Raw genomic sequence first — 17,565 nt, forward strand, 5'->3', positions numbered from 1 at the left:
TGAGCGGGTGGTCGAATCAAGGGTGAGCGGCTGGGTGCATTTCTTAAGTAAAGAGAGGAAACGAGGAGTGAGTAAATCAGCGCAACGACCGCATATCAGGCGACGTGCAGTCGTCTTCTGATGAAAAGGTTCCCAAGTGAACTGAAAGTACAAATAAATTCAGATGCTGAATCACAACTCAAATTGTAAATGGGATTAGATTGGATTAAGCTTGATTGTTACACGTGTCGCTACAGTGCTCTGCTGAAACACTCGTGTCCCGCTGAGTTTGCTACATCACAACCGCAAATAAACCACAAAGTGTATTTTATTTTGACAGACCATCACAAAATATGACGTCATTGCAAAGGAGAAGAAAAATAACTTCGCTGTTTGTTTATGCTTCTAAACATCCTATGTCATTGTTGTTAAATTGTTTATTTAATGTAGGGATTTTTATCCATATGCATTACAAATACAAGCTGATGTCTGCAAGAGGCTGGAAAGGAGACGAGGTTTGCATTCCCGCAGAAAAACGATCACGACAGAACGGCCCGGTCAAAGTCTAGGCCTAAATCCAGCTGAAAATGTGTGGCAAGACTGTTTACAGACTTTCTTCATCCCACCTGACTCAGCTTGAACTTTTCTTTTTTTTTTTTTTTTTAAAGAACTGACAGAACAATCAATCTCTAGAGGTGCAAAGCTGACAGGGACACGCCTCAAAAAGTGTATGTTTAATACACACACACAAAATAAATGTGAACCAGTTTGTATTTTCACTCTTATTCCTAGTTTGGCACATTACGTTGTGCACATCTATAACACACAATTCATTTAAAATATATTGAGTTTGCCACCGGACTGTTAGAAAATACGGAAAAGCTCAAAAACTACGGGTTCTCGCAAAGCCCTGAAAATAAACGTGAATATATGTTTTGTTTTGTTTTTTTTAGGAGAGAAAGCAAACTATTACAAAGAAAAATGACACATCATCACATCAATAGACAAAGCCTGTAAATTTAAATGGTTTTATTCAACCCTGGGATTGACATTACTCCTGAACTGAGAGCAGATGTCAAAGTCTGTCTTGATCAAATGCAATAAAAGATTTTGTCTTCAGCAGCTTAGTAGGATTATTTGAGCCTTGGCGGTGTTTGAGCTAAAAGTCAGACTAATCTCCCGGGCTAAGACTCTCAGCTCTGCAAGTCAAATCTTCACCTAAAAGCTTCTCATATGCACATAAGTTCTGCTTTGATTTATCTTCTGATTTACACTCATCTTCAGATGAGCTCGTCCTCAGAGAGAGAGAGCGAGAGAGAGAAAAAGGAGAGAGGTTGTTCAGGATCAAAAACGTAATCTCCTTCATTAATATTATGTTATTCACGTCCGATAGAAACCGTTGTGTTGCAAAGTCCCTCACGCAAAAACAAATACCATGAGCAAAATCAAAGAGTTAACTAATTCCGTTTGTAGATAATGATTCGTTTTGGGTTATGAAATGATTCGTCTCTGATTTACCCCACAGAGAAACATCTTATTCCCTTTTTAAGTGGATAGGAACATAAATAAATCATGATCCTATACAATACCACATAAAATGAGTAGGAGAAGAACTGGTGCCATGTTAGTGAGCTCTGCTTAACAGAAATAAAACAACGCATTGGTGCAAAAATAAAATGGTTTTTTTATTTTTCAGAGCTGCTGTAATTTTGGCTTAAAAATATAGATTGAGGTAGTTTCAGAAAAACTAAAGAAGCCTCTTTTTCTTAAACTTGTATCACAAATAAAAATAGTTTTTACAAAGTCCTATTTGCACAGCTGCCTGAAAGCGATTGGTCATTTCCGTAGCACAGAGGAAAGCTTGTTTACCTTGTCCTTCGGTTTCTGCACACCGCCATCTGCTGGCGGTTCTGAGGAACTGGAAGAGAAACAAGGCGATAACATTAGATGGATTTAATTTACAGAAATACTAAACAGCTGACGAGACGACATGGTCAGAATTAAATTTTTATGTGACTCCTCTATCATATCAGCAAAGTTTGACAATATCCATGCCACAATGCAAATTATCTCAGTTGCCCTTTGTGTTCGCCATCAGTGTTCATGACATTTCAGGTCTCTGCCGGTGATCAACACATCTCCTTGGTCGACGTTTTCTCCCCAACTCTCTCCTGAGCCAGATTTTCCATCTGCTCTCTTTGCTTGCTTTGACTCTCCTAAAAATACTAACCTGATTTATTATTTTGTTTTCTGAGATAGTAAAGGATAACAGGAAAATAATGAAGCAGTCTTATCGTTTGTTTTTACCCAGGGTCTGGAGCTTGTCTGTGTTCGTCCAGGCTCGACTTTCCAACTGACTGAGAACCTGCAAAAAATATTTATATTGAAATGAGAAAAATTCAAACATTGGAACACGGAAAAGAAGCATGCCAGTGGATGTACAGCAGATGTACCGACCATGTTGTGTTTTCCTGGGGGAACCGTCTTTTGAATCGCCGCGAACCGATCCAAAGCAACTACGCGCTGGACTACCACGTGCCTCAGGAATCTGAAGACACACCAATAAAGACGGAAGTAGGTCACTTATAAATAATGAAATAAGGCTAAGTGGAGAAAATAGTGATGGTTGGTTCAAAAAACTCATGTAGAAAGAAAAGTGTAAACATGCACCATCTGATCCAAACAACTAGGGCTGCACACTAATCTGACAGAAGTCTCTTGACATACTTTCCCCCCTTCCATGTCCAATTTCTTGTCCTCTTTTTTTTCTCTCTCTATGTAGGCGCCTTTGCTTCTGTGTTCCTGCCAGTTTTCATCTCCACTTGTTCCCTTAATCTGGACTCCTTCCTGCTCTAGCTGAGCTAAGTGACAGCTTTAGCCACACGAGAGGCCAGCATCCAGAAAAAAAACAAACTCACTGCTGATGTTGTTATCCCGCTGGGCAGGACAGTAAGCTGTGACAGCATCACACACTTCATTAAAGCAGCAAATTCACACACAAAAATTATTCTAATAAAAGAACTAAGTGGAATGGCTAATGGAGGACACAGACAGACACAGACAGTGGATCGTTTCTCTAGGTGCCGCTGGATAAAAACTCTTGTGACGATGAGGACAAATGGCAACGTTTCCTTATACAAACCTGTCCCTCTTGGAAACTGACGCCGTCTCCCGTGCAGCCTGTCTTTACGCTGGGAGAGTGGGAGGATCCTTCGTCGACTTCTAGAGTAAACAACGAAAATAGAAAACAGAGTAAAAACTGTGATTTCCTTATGAAAAGCTTCTGTCCTGTTCTGTTCTGAAGCGGAAAAGTTATTAAAGAACACATCAATTTAGTTGAACTACAAAACTTTCACTGGAACTATTAAAGTTTCAAATTATTCTTTAGTCTACCAATCCCCTAAGTGCTACATCACACGGGCCGACAGAGGCCGTCTTTTTCTTTTTGTCACATTTCGGCTCTGTCCATCAACCCTCCTCCGTTTTAACACTGCAGAACGCTGCGTGGCTCGTATCGGCTCAGATCCGATCACTCTTAACACCATCAGACGTGGCGCTTCTTAGAGCCGACTCTGTTATGACAGATGTAACCACTGAAACAAAGCCAGCGGAGCTTAAAAAGACTCGAGGAGAACAAAGTCGGACAGATGTGCTTGAACGTGGATTACACCATTGTTTTGGTTTGCGGGAAGTTTTAAAGAGAGATTCGGGTCAGGGGGTTGGACGTTCGGTGGAAGGCCGACACCAAGTGCCTGCAGTGCACCGTCTGAGTGCCGTAGGCGGATATCTGGTCTGCCAAGATGTGCAAAGACGAGTTGCTGCACTGGAATCTACCCTGCCAGCATGCCTAGGTGGGCCCCATATGGGGGGAAGGTGGGCAGACATATGGGTCCCATATGGGTTTGCCAGAAGTATGAATTAGTTTGTGGTAAAGGTGGAAAAAGTTAGACAATAGTAATCCTTTCATACATATATATATATAAACCTGGTGTTCAGACAGGCTTATATAGTGAACAGAATTACATCAAAATAGAGAATTAAACACGTTAGCCAAATGCTTTAGCCAACATGAAAACAATAAGTTGGGGTAAAAGAAAAAAAAAAAAAGCAGGTTTACTGGACCCTGTAGCTGAACCTGTCAATCAAATACACAGACACAACCTAACAAACAATTGATAAAACTATGACTCCTAGATGACTCGTCAGAAATGTAATATCTTTTTTTTTTTAGCTAGCTAAACTCACGCTGAAGCTGCATTTTAAGGATGCAGGAACTTAAAAAGTTATTTTAGACATCCCTGTCTAAAATACCGTCCAAAATCCTCCAGGACTACTGACAAAAACCAGAGAAAGTCTCGCTCCTTCACAGCAGAACGCTGTTCTGAGAACACTGGAGTAGCTTGAAATGCTAAGTGCAACAAGAGTAGCATGGCTACTCCTGTCTTTGAGTGCACAACGTTGAAATGCTTAGGTTGTGCACTCAAAGACAGAAGCGGTACACAGAGGGGGAAGTAAAAAAAAAAAAAAAGCAGTAAAATGTAGTGGGAACCAGTGCCCTCCCATAAAGACCTCTAGGTTGAGCTGCAGCTCTGCTCGGGCTGTGCTGCTGAGCGCTGAGCTTCTCAGAGCTGTTGCTGTTGTTGTTGTTGACCTGGATGCCATTCTGCTTCATCAGCTGCATCAACTCGGACTCCAATGCTGCAATCTGTGGGAGAGAGGCACCGATCAATGTTAATGATCTGCGGGCATTTACCCGTCAAAACAGCGTCCGCAGAGCTCCGAAATAAACGTTGCTCGGGTTTTCATTGGTTTGAAATCGGTTCCAGAGAGGATGAGCTGAGCTCGCGCTTTATCTTAAATTCATTTTTCTTCCAGATTTCCACATTGCAAGACCCGCAGTTCACCTGTTCTCCTTCTATTTTTAGTCAGATTTACAAGAACCCATTAAAAAGATCACTCTGGATATATCTTTGACATCTCTGTAAAAAAAAAAAAAAAAAAAAAACACAGGAAGGTTGGATGAACAGACATGAAATAGATGAAAAAAATAGGCAAACGGACAAAACCAACAGGAAAAAAAATGGTTTTATGGACGGACTTACAGACATGAATGGATGGAGAGAACTTTTTAAAAAATGTGTGAGTAAAAATAGTCTGGAAAAGCAAAGATTTTTCCACAATAATTTAAATAAATTCCAGACATTTGTTTTTTCTTCTACCCCCTCTCCCCCCAGACTGCTTAGAAACACTGAACAGATTAACAATTTTTGTTCTCGGCCTAATCCTCAATATTCATCATTTACAATGCGCCGCAGCAGGACAGTAGGGACGTGGATTCAGTGTGCAGAGTAATGACAGAGGGCATTCGAGGTGACTGTCCATTCAGCCGTGGAGAAAATAAAAGAGACAGAAAACAAGGGCAGGAAAAGAGGAAACAACACGCACATAGTAGGAATAGCTGGAGTGGTTATGTATTTATTATTGTGATATCATCGCAACCTGATCAGACATATTGATACAGTGCCTTCCATCAGTTTCACACGAAATGTTTTTAACAGCCGCACAGTAACGAGACTCATCGCTTGCTAATTACTTATGCACACAAACTTCCATGCAGCACAGCTTTGTTCTATGGAAATGAAGACGCTTTCTTCGACAGAGATGAAGACAGTCCTGTTACCCTGACTTGCAGTCCCTGGATCTCAGCCAGGTGAGCTTTCTCAGCCTCCTCCAGCCGCCTCCTCTCCGCATCCTCCTTCTGGATGAACTCCACCTCTCTGGAAGTACAAGAAGCCAATGGCAGAGCGCCCAGAAGCTGTGTTTAACAGGTGAAAACAGGAGCTTTTTTTTGGGGGGGGGGGGTTTGTTTTTTACACAAGTTATGCTTTCATGGCAACAAGCAATAGAGCAAGGTATTTTACAATCGCACACAACAAACAAACGGGGTGCGCCAAAGGAACGAATGGCGTCTTTCTCCCCCCTCTTGTTTGCTTTGCCGTTGCTCTGACAACTCTGCGCCTCCGCTGCGCAGCGCTTTCTTCCGCCACAGACGAGCACGGAGGGTTTTGTTTCATCAATTTGCTTCCATTTGGCCTGCAGGGGCCCAGAGCCAATTAGAGTCCATCAGAGTGGCTCTGAGCAGTAGAGGTTCTGATGGGGCTGACCGAAAGAATTATGGAGCAGAAGCGCAGGAAGGTCTGAGTGCACCAGACTGCGGTTCATACAGCAGAAACGGGATGCGACTAGGAATTTGCCGTGCAGCTTTAAAGTCTGGAGGTACTCATTTTAAACTTACTGTGTACTTAGATTTAGACGCGTCTTTCCATTTTCTGGATTCTTCCCATTTTCCATTTCAAAAACTGGCATGTTTTCAGACTCCAATTTCAATTAAAAAAATTAAAAATTTAAGACAGTTTCCGATAACCGAGCACAAAACAACGTCAGGGTTTAATTTCTCTTTGCTCCACAAAACATCAATTAACACAACGCTTTTAGCACTTCGTGGCATCTGAGCTCACCGAGACCAGTCGCATTTCAAAATTCATCGAAGATTAAGCCTCTTAAAAGACGACAGACGAATAAGGCAAAGTCGGAAATCTGCGCCTTTCGACTGTTTTAAAGGATTGAAATGAGGTCCCATTCAGCAAATTTTGTTTTTTTCCATAATGTAAACACCTCAAAAGATTTCAATACTTCAACAGTTTCCTCTGCGCTCGCTCACTCACTTCTGCTGGAAGTCCTTGATGAGTTTCTTAGCCTTGTTGTATTTCTTCTCCAGAGCCTGGTACTGAGCCTGGGCCTCCTTCAGATGCTCGTTGACGGTGTGGCAGAGCGTCTGCGCCTCGATCCAGTAGCTCTCCAGCTTCAGCATCCTCTCCTTGTTCTCCTCAATGCTGGCCTTCAGCTGGCTCTTCTCCTTCTCCCAGCGCTGCTTCTCCTTCTCAACGGACGCCAACTGTTGGCGGGCAAAAAGCGGCATTACTTACATTATTTACCCAAAACAGTCTCCCTGCCGCAGTAAAGACAGATGTGTTTAAGCGGAGAAAGCAGCTAAAAGGGGAAAACCTATGAAAATGATGGAAAATGTCATTCAAAATCTGCAGAATGTTACAAGAGGCGACACCAGCGAGACAAAGTTGGAAGAAAATCTGACCTGAAAGCTCGAGTAGCACCACTTTACTTTTAATGGTAAAAATGGAGCATCATTACACTTTAATAGGCTTTTCAGGCACCACTTTATTCGATCACTTCAGCTGCCAACTCATTAATTCAAGAATTACTGAAATCAATTTGCATACATGCATGGGCTGAAGCCTTCGGATGAGCAGCAAAAGCAGAAATAACAGTACGCTTCGGCATTTAGGGAGAGAAGAGAATCCCAAACAACTGTGTTGTGTTTCCACAGTTTTGCTAAAGGGAGCAACAAATAAAAGATATAATGTACGAAAAACTAAGTGTGGAATGAGAAAGAGCTGCACAGTAAACTGCATTTGTGTGTTTTTCACACATCTTAAGAAAAAAATAAAAATAAAAACTTTGATAAACCTCAGCGTCTTACTCCACAAAAACCCACAAGCGTTTCGGTCTCTCACCTTGTTTTTGAGCTTCTGGATCTCGGCCTCTGTCACCGTGTGCTTGATCTGGAGCTGCAGAGAGTCCAGGCAGGGCAAAAGTGAGAAACGTCAGAGAGGAGAGAGATGGCGGTCAGATAATCAAATGCATGGCTGCGCAGGCTCTCTGCTGTCGATCCGGTTTGAGTGGCAGAGGCGGCCGACCCTGTCCTCCCAGTTCCCACTTTGACGTTTCCTCCCAGAGGAAAGAACAGGGGGAAGAAAAAAAAAAAAGCTAGTGGGGAGATGTTAAAATATAAATGCTTAACACATCGGATGGGCACAGAGTTGCATATTTGGGTGAAAGCAGAATCGGGAGTAACGACGGAGCATTTGAGAATAAAGTATGGGGCTGCAATAAAAACGTTGCATTTTAAGCTTAGCAGAAAAAAAAGAAGATTAAAGTAATTACCAATGCACTGCAGGAGTTGGGCAAATATACAGTAAAGGGAGGAAAAAGAACAAGCGGAAAAACCCTGAGAGCAGGTTTTTATTTTATTTCCTCTCGGTCTCAGCAGCGCTCGCTGTGCAGCTGAAGCCATTTGTTAAACGTGTTATATAACCACCGTGGAACTTCACAAAGGGGGAAAATGTGCCACAGCAGTGCAGTGATCAATCAATATTACCAGCGACTCAGCAGCCTAAAGAGTGCGACCGCGCTACCTGACAATAAATTAATGTTCCGTTTTATTGCCGTACTTTTCTCCGTTGAGCTTAAATTTCAGAGGTAGCACTAAAGACTCGGCCAGAGTGTCTTTGGATCTCTGATAGGAAGCTTGCAGAGGAGCAACGTCGTTCTTTCCTGGGAGATCATTGGTAGCGATCACTGTGTTCGCACCTATAATCACACACGAACCACTTGGGAATTTGAGGAGGTAAGTGGATTGCCTCTTTTGGCAAGAGCAACAACACTGCCGAGTAAAAAAAAAAAAGAAGTGCTGCATAACATTGTGTTATTAACTTTTGTTGCCTAATTTAATTTAATCTTCCGATAACCAGTTTACTTTGGCTTAACATTTCTTCCCCAAAGCAATAACAAGAATTAAAATTAACTGTTTCTCGTCACTCCTTCAAAGCGCCTTCAGAGATGTTTATTTAACTGTATAAAGCGAGTTTACCTCTCTGAACTTCTGGTACAGCTTAGTGGCATCCAACTCCGAAGGAGACAAGATGTCTTCCGTTTCCGGCAGATCAAACACTTCTATGCTCTTCTCTCCACCCGCCGTCGTTCCCGTTTCCTCGTCATCGGTGGCATATTCCCCCGTCTGCTTTAAGAGAAATGAAAAGAAAAGCAAAACAAAAAAACCAGTCAAATAGTTTACACACACAACAAACATAAATAGGATAAATACCAATTCTCTCTTTGGCCCTTTGACAGAAAATTGATTGAGCTTTAAGCAAAAAAAAAAAAAAATAAACTTGTTGGAGAGCATACAGCATCCTGGTTTGCAAGTTTAGTCTAAAACAGTAGCAACCTTAAGAGGTCAAAGATTCTGTTTTGATTTCAGTCCCATGAAAGAAATTTGTGAAAAGTACAACTTAAGATGCTGAGTTTTGACAATTCATTATATTTATTCATGACCCTTGTTATGAATAAAAGATGGGAAAATTTAATATAAAGCTAAATGGAAATGATTAGTTGTTTTTTTTATATATATTAGGAACAGTCAAAGGAAGCCTAAAGCGATGTTGACCTAAAATATGGGTGCAATAACTCTACCACATTAAGCAAACCACTGGAATAGTTAAAGTTAAACAATGTGACCTATGACTTAGCTAAAAGAAGGAACATTGCTGTGGACGGTTCTTGTCTATAAATAAGCTAGAATTCAATTCAGGTTGCAGGTTAAACCTGCCATTATCTACTAATTGCAATCTGCTGCAGACATAGTTTGTAGCTACTGTAGCCTTTTTTCCTCTTTCTTTGAACTCCACAGGGCAGCACATCACATTACAGTGATGTACCCAGTGTTTTTATTTATTTATTTATTTTTATTATTAAGCGCTGATGGTAAAGGCTTTTTCCTAAATCCACACTCAGCTCTGTTTCAGTTTCACACAAGCTTCGCTTGTCATGCTGCTTGTTACATAACGGTTGAGCAGTGTGCTTTGGTGTAAAAAAAGAAGCTTGAAAAATAAAGTGAAAGAATCATGAAATATAATTTCACGAGTCAGCAGTGATCATGTGTTATTCTTAACATACGTATATAGATGTCGGATTTTTATATTACATCAAGTGCAAAGAAACTAAGAAGGCAAAACGAGTGGCGTCTGGAGGGGTCATATTTTCAAATCTCTAAAATGCGTCTCCGGATTTGACATTTATGTGAGCCATTACTGTGTTTCTTCATGTCCCTCTCAAAATACCCTGTAGCTTAATGAACACTGGCACTGACTGTTGTGCTTTAAACCTAAATGGAGGAGTCGATTCAGTTTTTGGCTGACGACCAACAGAGACCAATCTTTCCAGTGATGTTACTCTAAATCTTAAAAAAAAAATCCTGACATAGTACACTCTGTAGCGCACAGTTGGCTAAATTTTCCTTCTGATTTTTCTTCTCTTGTACAGGCACGATTCATGGTCTCTGGTCTCATTATCTTGGCCTACATTGTCTCCTCGTCTCTTTTCCTGCACCTATCCCCTGTATTCATTTAAACAGAGCTCGGTCTGATTGGTTTGTGGCTACAGGGCCATCGTCCTACATTACATTCCCATATACTAATGATGGAATTAAACTCTGGACACTGATACTTTAAGTGAAGAAGGAGCTTTTCAACTGGTTCTGACTTTCATTGTTTTTGTTTAAGAAAATGTGACTTAAGTATACCTTAAAAAGTACAATTTATTCTAATCTTTTAAAAACCTCTTCATTGTCGCCGGTTTCCTCTTCAATCCATCGACTTACATGTTATTTGGAGATGATAGTTAAGAGGTTAAGTTATTCCTTAGCCGAAAGCTATCATTAATACATAATGTACTATTTGCAGTTTTATTTTGTATCACATAAAATTCCAATAAAACAAAATGAAGTTCATCATTTTAAGATGAAGAAGGTTTGCCACGAAAACTTTTGTATATTTTCATGCCAGGAATGATTTAAATTTTAATAAAACTCTGAACTTGTTTTATGAAAAACTGTTGTGCGCCAACATCATAAAGTATTGAGAGGGGGAAATACACGCAAAGAGAGATATTCTAGGTGCAAAAGTCGGACTCTGCACAGCTTGGTGAGCCTTCTGCTAATAGCCAAGTTAGAGCCGCAGAAGCTTTAATGACACTTGACAGTGTCGTACTTATGTCTTGCTATAACTACGGAAGTGCTAGATTCAGCATCAACAGCCTGAAAAGGAGACTCTTAAAAGCAAAACCATTTTATACGCAACGATCACCGGGGAATGAAAGATTTCACACTGCATGGATAAAACACTACGCGGAGACACGACCAGACGACAGCCTTTCCACAGCATGCATTTTGCATTTGCACTGATCTTTGCTTCTGCCCATGATCTATTTCATGGAGATGCAAAGTGCAACTGTGCCTATTTAGCTCAAAACCAAAGATAACACGAGTTGCGACGCCAGGAGCTCAGTGTCTGGAGGATTAAAATGTGCTGTGACTACGCATCAGAACCAGAGGGAAATGCTGAGTGATGCAGCTCTCAGAGCATCTTCTTAGTCTGCATGGCGGTGAGAGAGCATGTTTTTCAATGCTAGCATCAAAAGCCTACACTGTCAGTCAGTTTTATAGAACTAATAAGCTGATACTTCAAGCCAGCTGTCACGGGAAAGAAGCTGATTAGCATTAAGTGACAACCAGAAGCCTAATTTTTCATTACACTGTCACTTGCATGAATTGTTGGGAGCGTGTGAACTTAAAATAAATGGCCTTTCAGGACCCAAGCTAGGATTCCCAGTCCCGTGTGCGTGTGATGCTAACGTTGCACCAATCGGGGGAAGTAAGGATATGTGTAATTACCTCGTCGTCGTCTGCGTCGTAGTGGGCGTACTGCTGCTCCAGGAGCTCTCTCTGCCTCCTCTCCTGCTCCAGGGTCTGCTGGATGAGCGTGGCCACCTCACTCTGCTGACCTGGGCGCTCTCGGCCAATCACAAAGCTGCACGGACAAGCAATGTTTAATAACATAATATATAATACGATATGACACGATACGGTACAAAATAATATAAACTTAAAAGTTTCACCACAGTATTTTGTGATAATATTGTGATGACTGTAAAAGTGACGATAAGAACTGCTTAGTACTTCTCTTGTTGTTAAATGTATGGCAGTGACAGCATGACGCGGCAATCATAGCGCCACAAACTTAGATATTGCCCTTAAAAATTTGCACTTCTTTATGACAAAAATCATAAAACACAGTTTGATTGGTGTCACCAGAAGACCCACATTAACTGTATTTAACCATGTTTTCAAATTAATTAATATTTATTGATGTTTTTATTGACCAAACAGTGGAGAAAATAGTAAAACTAACCACCCTGACAATATGGACAGTTTTGGGGGGTGGAGGGGTTAGATGTCATTACTTTTGTTATTTATTGTGATAAAAGCAGAATTCTCATCATAGAAAGAAATTTATCACAATACATGGTAAACGATACAGTAAATACCCACCCCTATAATATAATATAATATAATATAATATAATATAATATAATATAATATAATATAATATAATATTGGTTCTATAAGAACAAACCAGAAAATTATACATTTCAAAATAATCATACCATATACTTTGTGTGACGTCACATTAGGCAAGTGTGGATTATTGTTTTAGATTTTGTCTTGATTATGTAAGAATTTAGAGCAAAAAAATAAAAGCAAAACAAAATGGAAAATGTGATCTTGAAATACTGCCATATAGGGGATGAATATATTATCTAAATGGAGTTTGATCTACCTGATCAGTAGCTTTAACTCAACTCCTTTTAGCTAAACAATGTGTTTCCTGTGAACATGTAAGCAGGCGCGCATGTCGAGTGCCGGTGACCTGGATCGTGTCATGTTTTTATGCAGGGAGGCAAGGCAACATCAGCAGTCAACGAGAGAGAAGCAGAGGCCCAAAGCCGAATAGCAATGACAGCGATATTTGCTGACGTATCAGAGCGAGGCTGGGGGACTGGATGTGCATAATAATGTGCGAAGCCAGTCAGCACAGCAGGGCAGCCAGCTATTAGCCTGGCAGGGATTTAAACCAAACGGAAAAAAACAAAACAGACTGCGCCTCTTTAGGGACACAAAAAATATCCAACTCAAATCTTCAATGTGAAAAAGAACGACCCTTCTAAAGTTTGCGTTTTGGCTCCCGGATTGCAGGAAGTGCACATGTTCCTCAGCTTAAACCTTTTGATTCACTGCGTGCGTTGCTTCTGCAAATCAGGCAAAACATGTCATTGTCTCCAATTAAATTATTTTTCTCTCTCGCCTTACAGCTAACACTACAATAGGCCGCTAATTAAAGCAAATGGTGAAAACAGCAGGGTCCAAGCGTCCGTGTGCACGTGTGAGCGAGGTCCAATCTGTGCGCGTGAGAGAGGGAGAGAGGAAAGTGGATTCGAGATAGGACCCAATCAAGTGAATTCATTTCCCCCGAGCTTGTTCGGATATTTCTAAGGGCCGGTAGGAGAAGGGCTTACGCTCCAGCAGAGAGGCACACTTGATCTACATGTAAAGGAACAACTGAAGGACATGGCATGGAGAAGAAAGAGGGGCGGGGGGGAATCCACAGTGATAGAAAGGGCAGTGGAACAGTGAGGTCCTTCATGGACAGGCGAGGGGACGTCTGAGGAGTAGATGACCTGGAAACAGCCTCTCTCCACGTGTGAGTGGAGTTTGTCTCGGTTTGTAGCTGCCTCCTCCTGCTCTGAGACAGCCAGGCGGGAGGGTGCTAGATTAGCCGAACTGCACACACACACACACACACACACACACACACACACACACACACACACACACACGCACACACACACGCACACGCACACACACGCACACGCACACACACACACTGCCAGAAATGATTTATTTCTGCACTCCAATTAAGACAAGAATGGCTCTAATAAATGGAATATCATGGTGTACCTTCAAATAGATGTCTAGCACTCCTTCAATATTATCCAAGATGTAGTAAAATACATCAACTTGGCAAAAATGTGTTCTTGAGGTCTTTGTAATATTTAATAGGAACCAATAAGTAACTTTTTTTATTGAGCTAAATCTGAAAAAAAAAAATCAGGATTGAAAACAGTTTAAAAAAAAAAACTGAAAAATGTTCTTCCTGTACACCATACAGTTGTGCATTTTATTACGACCACTTTCTGTTAGAAACGCCACCTGTTTTACAACTACATTTAAACTACATTTTACTCGTAGTCAATGAAGCAAGGAGAGGCTCTGTCTAATACCTGGATGATTCGCTGCTGAAAATCGGGGTTAAATTTACCTAAAAAGGAAAATCTGGGACATTTGGCCACGAAACCTCTGGTGATCAGACAAAGTGAGGGAAGGATTTACCGAAGAGGAGGAGGAAGAGGAAGAGGAGGACTGAGTGAGATGTGATGGAGGAAGATTGAATATCGAGTGCGAGTGAGGAGGTGGCAGCAAGAGTCGAATCTGGTCAGAAATAACACAGGGGAGTGAGAGACAGAAATAACCTGCTCTAACTCGTCAACGTAACATCAACATTCTGGTTTCGAAAATCATGATTTGCTGCGTGACGGAGGAACGCTGAGTTACAGGTTGAACATTTGCACGCTTTTTAGTTCTTTACTTATTAATCTCTTCATTTTTTGCAGCCAGGATAGACGGGCAGATGATAGATGTTAACCTTTTCAAGGCTGCCTCACCGACACACACGTACACACACACACCCACACACACGCGCGCACACGCACACTCCCACACATCCTGCTGTGTGGAAAACCTCCACTGTCAATATTAGTTCAGCAAACAGCATCTGCTGGGGACAGCAGTGTGTTGTGACACCAGGTTTCTTCAGGTTTTCTAACAGGGCTGCATTTCCACAACATAATGCATCTTTTGACATTTCTGCCTTATTGGAATATAAATAGAGGTCGAAATCCGATCGATTTATTGGTTATTTTTAACAGCGGCGCGGACCACTCTCCAGATGTTACTGCACCTGCGGCTTCAAGTGAGAAAAATCTTTGTAATGAACCATAAAGCAAACTGGAAGTCTTCAACTGTGACCTGCCACAACAGTGCGTCGGACTTTTCTTTGGACGTTTGAGTCAAAGAGACAAAAGAAATGAGAGGAGAGGAGGTTAGAAACCATGGCGAATGTTGAAAAAACACTAAGCAAACCAAAGGAGAATAAAAGACAAGAATCGGTTGGAGGCTGGTACGGCAGGCTGTTGCCAAGGACAGCTTGAGCTTTTCAAATCAAAGCCTTCCTGCCATGCTTTGAGTGTTGGTGTGTGCGTGTGTGTGCGTGTGTGTGTTTTTCACAGCGAGTATGGCGACTTGAGGGGCGGCTTTGTGATTTCTGCACCATGACAGCAGGGCTAAAGGAATTCAGAGCTGCAGCGTTCAGACACCTGCTGGTCCTGGGTAATTTTAAAACATTTCAAATCTAAATGTGTCTTGTTGAATCAAAACAGCCTGCCGTTTTCTTTTATCAAACATGAAAATGAACTAGTTACAGATATATCATAAAGTGGGGTTTTCCCCTTAGGCTCTTCATCATTAAATTTTGCTTGCAAAACAAACAAAAAAAAAAAATTAGCTTTTTTAAGTTTCTGTTCACGCTTTTTTGGATAGATAGTGATTTATTTTGCAGGGTTTATATCTATGCTTCTGAAAAACACGTGTTGCTATGGCTGATTCAGGCTTTAAGGTAGGGGCGTCAAACTCCAGTCCTCAAGGGCCGCTCTCCTGCAGTTTTTATATGTGCCACAGGTACAAAACACTGGAATGAAATGGCTTAATTACCTCCTTCTTGTGTAGATACATTTTCCAGAGCCTTGCTAATGACCTAATTATTCTATTCAGGTGTGGTGCAGCAGAGGCAGATCTAAAAGTTGCAGGGCAGCGGCCCTCCAGGACTGGAGTTTGACACCTGTGCTACGGCATGTACCTAATGAGCAATGAGACACACCATAAGATTTTGGATCAAATTTGACCTCAAAACAATTTCTGAAATATGCTCAAAAGTTGAAAGGAAACCAATTGGTTTATGAAGTTTCAGCAGTGAGACTGGCCAGATACTCAACCAGAAATGTTCTAGGATATTGCTCTCATTATGAAAAGTGTGTATTCTCTCTTTAACTTGCTACATGACGTTTCACCAAAAACCAGTAAGGGAGTTCATGAGCCCGTGAATATAATTTTGACAGTTTGGAAAAGATAAAAGGCACAACAAATTGGGCTCCCTATTAATGTTTATAAGAAGAGCTCCATCTCCTATTTGTTTTAGGGGTATTCAGGCATTACATAAATAGATTTTTTTGTTGTTGTTTATATGTTGTATTTGTTTCCTATAATTAAAGCATGGATTGTCTGCGAATGTGAGCTTAAGTATGAGAAACAAAGAGAGAAATCGATAACTTCGTAAAATCGTAAAATCAATCATATTCCTGCTCCTTACATCTAATTTTAAACAGAAAATCCAAATACAAAACAAACCTGAATATAAAGTTTTCTCTAGCAAAAAGGTTTTTTTTTATATATGGTTTAAGAAAGTCATATATATAATTTTTAGACTTCACAAGAACCAAATTTATTTGGATGTGAGTTTTTCCTACCGAACGACTCCTGACGTGTTCCTCAGGACCGAAGCAGCAAAGCTTTGGGTCACACCCACCAGACTGGTCCCGTCCACTTCCACAATCTGGTCATTCACCTTGATCCTGATGGGCAGAAGCAGAGGCATCAGGCAACGCCAGGCTGTGACGAAATGAGCTTGAGAAGTTTTACCTAATTTTTTCTCATTAATTTCATATTAACTGACCCACGTCAGACACGTTCAAATCGTTTTTATGAAGCGCAACACGGCTGCTTCAGAAAACGTTCACAGAGGGAACTTCTGATTCCTGCAAAAATCAAAAGATGAGGCTAAAAAAAAAAAAAGCAAGTTACGGAGGCTAACAAGGATGCATAGGCCAGGCAGTCTTTCGCCTTGGGCTACATAGTACATAAAAACAAATAAAAATTAAAGCTTACAAAATTCCTTGACCTGAAACTGAACTACAGATAAAACAAAACAAAGAAAAACAATTTAGTGCCAAGGAAGCTGCAAGGAAAGACATTTTAATGTACATTCTTGATAACTATTCAGTTTACTTGAAAGTATTTTGGAATTGTTCTTTTTTTTTAAAAAAACTATTATAAATCCAGAGTGCCTTAAAGGTGCATATTTTTTTTCTTATGCAACAAAGAAACTCTTACTGAACGGGTCCTCATTCTCATAGCAATCCGAGTGTGTTTTGTTAAATAGTTACTAAGGGCTTCTTGATTTGATTTTCTTTTTTTTTTATCTACCAACAGAAATGGAGCCAAACATTATATGTAACACTCTAATAATGTGTACTTTAACCAATTGTGCCAATGTTGAGGGAAAGCATCGACATCATCATAAGGTCATGAAATATTCATTTTAGAGTAACGCTGAGACGTCCTTTCAAGCTAAAACACAGCAAACTCTTTGAAAGTTTTGCTGCAAATTCATTCAACAACAATAATAATAATAACAATAATAATAATAAGATAACCGCAAGGGAATATTTTCTTTGGCATACATCCACTACTGTGCCCACTGGGTTTTCAGTTTCTCTCCAAGTCTGAAACATAAGTCCACCTAGAACACGGCAGCTAACGGCAGGGACTTAGTATGACCGTGACAGCGACAGCGTCCAGCTGAGCCATGTCATATGGAGCTAAAGAAACCCAGCGGCTCTGCAGGCAGACTTGTCTATGAGAGGCTCAGACACTTTTATGAC

The 17,565-nt window shown here is 40.8% G+C and overlaps 1 protein-coding gene and 1 long non-coding RNA gene across 6 annotated transcripts in view; one reads left to right on the forward strand and one right to left on the reverse strand.

The window, feature by feature from the left end:
- Positions 1–17,565, reverse strand: part of ppp1r9a (protein phosphatase 1, regulatory subunit 9A) — a 54,528-nt gene that overhangs the window by 5,771 nt on the left and 31,192 nt on the right. For 3 of the 5 annotated variants that reach the window (XM_008421726.1, XM_008421728.2, XM_008421725.2), the window contains exons 5-15: positions 16,372–16,476; positions 11,567–11,702; positions 8,708–8,857; positions 7,572–7,625; positions 6,705–6,934; positions 5,660–5,756; positions 4,549–4,684; positions 3,122–3,201; positions 2,437–2,527; positions 2,287–2,344; positions 1,849–1,897 (exon numbers count right to left, since the gene is read on the reverse strand). In XM_008421726.1, coding sequence (XP_008419948.1) covers positions 1,849–1,897; positions 2,287–2,344; positions 2,437–2,527; positions 3,122–3,201; positions 4,549–4,684; positions 5,660–5,756; positions 6,705–6,934; positions 7,572–7,625; positions 8,708–8,857; positions 11,567–11,702; positions 16,372–16,476 — 1,186 coding nt within the window. The remainder of the gene's footprint in view (positions 1–1,848; positions 1,898–2,286; positions 2,345–2,436; positions 2,528–3,121; positions 3,202–4,548; positions 4,685–5,659; positions 5,757–6,704; positions 6,935–7,571; positions 7,626–8,707; positions 8,858–11,566; positions 11,703–16,371; positions 16,477–17,565) is intronic. The other 2 variants (XM_008421729.2, XM_008421727.2) reach the window with 1 other exon arrangement.
- LOC108166722 (uncharacterized) lies at positions 2,464–2,888 on the forward strand. Its single transcript, XR_001777073.1, has 2 exons — positions 2,464–2,553; positions 2,762–2,888. It is a non-coding gene; the product is annotated as an uncharacterized LOC108166722 (long non-coding RNA).

Source organism: Poecilia reticulata, linkage group LG11 (genome assembly GCF_000633615.1).
Source record: "Poecilia reticulata strain Guanapo linkage group LG11, Guppy_female_1.0+MT, whole genome shotgun sequence".
NCBI lineage: Eukaryota > Metazoa > Chordata > Actinopteri > Cyprinodontiformes > Poeciliidae > Poecilia > Poecilia reticulata.